General features: G+C 49.1%; 1 protein-coding gene across 3 annotated transcripts in view; it reads left to right on the forward strand.

The window, feature by feature from the left end:
* The window catches only part of LPIN2 (lipin 2), an 84,895-nt gene extending 80,715 nt beyond the window's left edge, over nt 1-4,180 (forward strand). For all 3 annotated transcript variants that reach the window (XM_027068600.2, XM_053206130.1, XM_015084263.3), the window contains exons 19-20: nt 531-634; nt 983-4,180. In XM_027068600.2, coding sequence (XP_026924401.1) covers nt 531-634; nt 983-1,127 — 249 coding nt within the window. In that variant the 3' untranslated portion in view covers nt 1,128-4,180. The remainder of the gene's footprint in view (nt 1-530; nt 635-982) is intronic.
* The last annotated feature ends 1,820 nt before the right edge of the window (nt 4,181-6,000 follow it).

Consider the following 6,000-nt stretch of genomic DNA (forward strand, 5'->3'; position numbering starts at 1 on the left):
TATCTGTTCCAAATTTCTGCTGTTGGGTCCTGTAAGACATCTGCCCTAGAGTTTTGGTGTATGAGAAAGGGCACTTTCTCTTTGTTTCTATGGCTTTGATTCCATCTCCTCGGGCAGTCCTGACTCCTGTGTAAGTGGTTCTAAGCCATGTCCTTGGATCCACCCCAGAGAGTGCTCCGCCTTCGCGAAAGCTTCCCAGCCTGCCTACCCACACACGGGCCCTCAGTTTCCAGGCGTGCGGAAGGTGTTGCCACCTGGCCTCTGGCAGGCAGCAGGGCCCCTCTCCCATTCCAGGGCCCCTGGCGTCTGTCAGCCCCCAGTTTTCTGACTCCGAGTGCCCTTGGGTTTGGCCCCACTCTTTCAGTTTGTCTAAAGTTCAGTTTTAGCAGTGGCAGAGGGACACTGTGCCTGCACCACGTGTTCCCAAGACAGCCTTGTGTTCATACTGTTTTTCTGGCTCACAAGGAACCAGAGAAGCATCTCCTGATTTCTTCTCTCATGATCACCTTATTTAATGTTTTCTTCTGCAGGATGTCTATGCTTACACGCAAGTTGGAGTTCCAGACTGCAGAATATTCACCGTGAACCCCAAGGGTGAATTAATACAAGAAAGGACCAAAGGAAACAAGTCATCGTAAGTGTGCTCCTCCTCCTCAGCCCGCCGCCCGGCAGCCAGGGGTGGAGTTGGGAACAGAGATTCTGAGGATCAGGCCCAGCTCGAAATAGCAGTAGTGTACCTGTCTGTTGGAGGCTTTCCTCTTTGCCTGGGTGTGTCCTTCTCTGTAATAGTGTCTGTACTGGGATCACTGACTATTTTAGACTTCGAAGAGGAAGGCTGTGTCCTGGGAAGGGATGCATGCCCGTCTCAGATCCTACTGCATTGAGGAATCTCTGTAACTAGCTTCACGACGTGCAATCCTGTGCTCTTACATCAATTTCAGAGTAACACTTCGTGCGTTTTTCCCCCAATCCCTTCTCTTAGGTATCACAGACTGAGCGAGCTCGTGGAGCACGTGTTCCCACTTCTCAATAAGGAACAGAATTCTGCCTTTCCGTGCCCAGAGTTCAGCTCCTTCTGCTATTGGCGAGACCCGATCCCCAAAGTGGACCTGGACGACCTGGCGTGAAATGGCACCTCCAGGGGCGATCCTCCGTCACTCGCCTCGCAGCAAGGGAAGGTGACCAGCACTTCTGCTGGACAGAGGACACTGGGCTACCCTCCAAGCCACAGGTGCAGAATGGGACTCAATGCTGACAGCCAGGCACCAGCAGGCACAGGGAGAGCTCCTGAAGTTGGAAATGCTGTCATCCTTCCCCTTCCTAGGCCTGGCAGAGCTGTGGCTCAGTGCCCTGGGCAAGCAGGCAGGGGAGGACTCGGACCTGACCTTGGAGGCCTGGGCTCCTATCACTGGTCGTCCTCATACACGCGCTGTGTCAAGTGTGTGCTGGTGCTTCTTTAACTGAATAATTTAAAAGGAAGAAAAAAGAAGCTAAATAAGAGTGGACCAAAACATGTATAAAGTAAAAGTGTTATCGTTTCCACTGGGCAGTTGAGAGTGTTTCTCTCTAAAACCAGGGCCTTCTTTATGGGATCAGGGTCCACTGAGCTGCCAAAGGTCCAGTTAGTGATTGATGTTGGTTCACACCGCCTATGCACATTTCTTCTGTGGGCGCCTCCTTCCCTCCTGTGGTGAGACAAGACACCTGCTCAGGCGGGCTGCTCTGGACAGGGGCCCAGGCCACCGTCCCAGCCCCGCAGATGTGGGCTTCTGGGGAAGGAAAGTCCCTTAGATCACCGTCTTCTCAGCTGTGGACAAAGCCAGGACAGACAGGTGTTGCTGGGCCTGCTTGGTGCCTATAGGAAGAGTACTGCCAACAGCAGAAGTAGATTGGACAAGTAACTGATCTGTTTTCAGAGAGGCCTTAGAAATGCAAATACATACTTGTGTGGGGTTCTGGAAGAGTCCTTTTCTCTGCTCTGCCTGCAGCTCAGTTTCTCCGCCTGGTTGTAATGAGACATGTCAGTCTCAGAACAGCACCGGGTGGGGGGGGTTCTGCCCCATCAGCCCCTCCAGAACCGGGAGCCTCAGTGTCAACAGTCACCTCAGTGTTCGAAGCCAGAGAACTGTTGGAGAGGAGGATTCTGTACACACACACAGGCCTCAGCTGGGAGGGAAGCGGTGAGCCGAGTTCCAGAGCAGCGAGGGGAGCTGCAGATCCAGGCGCCCGCTGGGGATGGTTTCCTGTCCCCGTCCCTCTGCCCACCCCCCCACCCCCCGACCCCCCGCGCTTGCCCGTAGTTGTACTGTGGCATTCGCTCCCCACCCCCCCCCCCCACCGTTTTAGTTGGCCCCACCCCAGTGATAGTGATCTAGAGATGGAGAAATGGGAGTAGTTATTTTTCCAGATTGGAGAGTCGAAGTCCTTTGAGTTCAGCTGTTTCTCCCAGCACTGTTGGATGCGGTGACAATGGTAGAGTCCCCTGAACGCAGTTCTCAGTGGCAGAACCTGGAGGCACGTGTTCCCAGAGGAGGAATGACACCTGCTTCTTCCAGTGCAAACCTGCCCACCTTAAACAGTTCAAAGACTAATTGTTTAATGAGTTTATTTATGTACAGTAGGTTAGGCAAACTAGGTTATGTTTATATGAAATTCTGCCCAGTTAGCGAATCAAAATCCTGGCAGAGCAGCGTGCCGCTATTGATCTCATAGACGCCACAGCGTGTCCCCCCCATGTTGGCTTTAGAGGGAGAACATGAGCTTTTTAGTAGGGCTTCTCTGCACATGCACGGTACAGAAAATCTTCTATACCTTCTGTAGTGCTTTTCAGGTTGTCCTTTAAAGAGTTTTTGATTAGACAGTTTTTTCCCTTGATAAGCTCTTCCTTCTGGACACACAGGCTTTGTCAGGGTCCAGGCCAGGAACCCGGGTCTCCCAGCCGTGTGCTGAGGGTGGCAGACCCCTCTGTCCCCGGTATCCATAAGCACTAGACTTTGTCATTTTGTTGCTGCAGATTGATCGATCCAGTGGGTACGTTTGCTAATTAACGTGAGTCTTTTTCCTTATTTAAAAGGAGTCCCTCTTGCTGAAAGTAGATGATTACTATCACTATAGTGTTCTGAAAGTATTAAGTTTGTGCTGAAACCCATTGCCATTTGGTACAAATGACATTTGTTCTTTCTGTGAAAGAGCGTTACCCTCGAGTGTGTTTGTACACAGACCCTTACGATGGTGAGTCAATGAAGCGTTAGCCTCGCACTGCTTTCGGTGATGGGTGTTATCACGGGGTGATTGCAAGCTGATCGGGCTTTTCTAAGTCGTTCTCTAGGCTCCCCTGGTGAAACGGCCTTGGCCCGTCTCCCTCTCTCCAGTTCACCCTGACTTGAGTGTTTGTCTTGATGCCCATGTGCTGAAGAAGCTTGTCTGGTTGTGTTGTCGACATCTGCGTCTCTGGCAGGCATTAGGAAGTGCACGTGCAGGCCCGGAGCTTGCACACTTAGCCCCCCTGTGTGAGGACTGTGTTTGCTGTGCTTTAAAACCATCTGCATAGTTTCCAACTAGAAAAAGAAAAAACTTCCTAGTGTGATGTCCTAAAATGAAAGCTGCTGATAATCACTGGGAGAACATTCAGGAACAACAGCTACGTGACTGGAAAGTGCCTGTGCCCTGTAGCGACTGCGTGTGGCCCTTTCGGACTTCATTGTTGAAGGTGTGAGCAAGACCTTTTAAAAACAGGTAGAAAGTAAATGCTTTCTAGTAAATGCTAGTTGGTGAAAACAAACTCTTCCAGGAAATTTTATCATCTTTTTAAGTTACTGTGGGAAGCCTTGTTTTCCTCTGCTTTAGAACATGCTGTGTTTAATGAAACCGGTTAAAAATGGAGTTTTTGTTTAAAGTAAGTGCTCTTTCCAGGTGAAAACTAGTTTTTTTGGTTTGAAGGTAAGAAAGGGAGGGGGTAACTTTGTTGTTTTAATTTAATAATTACATTCAGTCTGTGATGAAGTATTTGATTATTAGCAATGCCACTAACAATTTTTGAGTTGTCAGAAATTACTTGTAAACATCAGTATAGTACTCCGTCACGGCAAAGACAGTTATCCTAAGATAAATGGCTCATATTTTGGTGCAGTGTTTGATGTTCAAAACAAAATGTTACAACAATAAACAAATGTAAACTGAGTGCATTGGACTCCTTCCTTCAGAGGACATTTAAACCGTATTCTTTGTACTCTTGCCAGAAATTGATAATTTCCATAAATTAGCATTTTGATCTTTGCTGACACTTAAATTTGTCTACAGAAAGGACTTCTTTTTGGTGCTTATTTTTATAAAACCTGACTCCAGAAGTGCGGCTACACCCACAGGAACCAACCTCTCTGGCTTTGTACGTTCTGCCAGAGAATGATTCATTCATACATATGTAATTCCTGGTGTGTCCGCACTGGCATCCTCTAGACTGCTGCCCCCTCAGCCCTTCAAGGGTCCCCTGGGAGACCTGCTCCGAGCCTTCGCCACCCCACCTTTCACTAGACCCTCCCTCAAGGTGAGTACCACTTAGCACTCCTGATGTTTTCATCAGCCTAGGAGAGTCCAAGTGATCTTGGATCAAAAACCACATCCACATACTATTTAAATATCTTTTTATCCCCTCAGATTGCTGGCCCTACCAGGTGCAGCATACGCTGGATACGAATCCCAAAGCCCTCCTTGAGAGCCTACCTTCCAGTATGGCAAAGCTATTCATTTCATGCTTCTTCACCTTGACAGGAGGGCAGGGCAGGGTGAGGGGACAGAGGGTCTTGGGGATGTACTTAGGGAATAGGAAGCGCTCAGAGGGAGAGTGACTGTAAGGCACCGGCTTCTAGTGCCTGGGAGCAGAGAAGCATGGGCTTCTTCCTGCAGCCCTGAAGAGTGCCGCCTTTTTCCCTCCCTTGAGGATAGGACAGTGTAGGGGGGGAAAGGAACTTGTTTAGAAAGTGGACATGGATATGTACGATGCCATGTTTTAGATCTGCAAGCGTGGATTGGGTCTGTCTCCCTGATTGCAAACCCTTCTTTCAAACCGCAGATCACTCGTGAGACCACTCGAAAGATGATCGGGTCACTGAGAAAGCTGAATCAATGCGCTACCATGGAAATAATTTCAAATGCAGTGGGTGTTGATTTGCACTCTTTATTTGTGGTTAATCATTTAAGTGAGGCCATTTGTTAATGTTGGGGGGGGGGGGGGGGCGGGTCCCAGTCCTGTCTCTGTTTAAGTGCCCTGACCTTTTCCTCGGCAACAGCACCTTTGAGAAGTCATTTTCTGGTACCTGATTGCATCCTGGGCATGGTTCCTAGCTTAAAGCCTGTCAGCTCCTGGAAGGGACTGCTCCAGAGCTCCCAGGGTCCTGAGCTTGGCCAGCCTTGCGGTTTCCCTCAGTACAGAGGACGGCCTTTTCCTTTTTGAAAGATGCTGTGTTCTGAGAAGAAACTTCTGAGTTTTCATTTATTTTATCTTGAACTAACTGCAGGACCTGCTGTCATTAGATTTCATTTATCTTGCCTATCTTGGACACAGAGTGCTGAAATGTACCTTTTTTGGTAAATGAGTCAGTCTGCACTGAGAGAAGACGACCAAGTTTTTGGTGCTCTAGACAACCATCTATGGAGTAGAAAGAATGGTCCCTGTCTCCCTTCTGTCTGGCCTGTCTTTCCAGCTGCTGAGCATTTGTCCCCTTTGGCACTAAGGTCTTTACAGGGAGGTGTGAGGGAGAGAGGGCTAAAGTATGTGCACGTGCCAGCTGGGTTTTCCTGAAATGCTCCACTGCATTGGGTTTTTTTCCATGAGTCATGTCTAGGTCGGCCGGTGATACAGCCACCATTAGCCAATTCCCCAGCTGTAGAAACAGGGAAGGAGAGTGCCCCTCCCCCCAACTCCTGGATAGAGAGATCCAGATTTTAAAGTCCTAAAACCACAAACCTGAAATTCTTGGGTCACTTCTGCTTACCTGGGGGAAG

Source organism: Acinonyx jubatus, chromosome D3, assembly GCF_027475565.1.
Source record: "Acinonyx jubatus isolate Ajub_Pintada_27869175 chromosome D3, VMU_Ajub_asm_v1.0, whole genome shotgun sequence".
In the NCBI taxonomy this organism is placed as follows: domain Eukaryota; kingdom Metazoa; phylum Chordata; class Mammalia; order Carnivora; family Felidae; genus Acinonyx; species Acinonyx jubatus.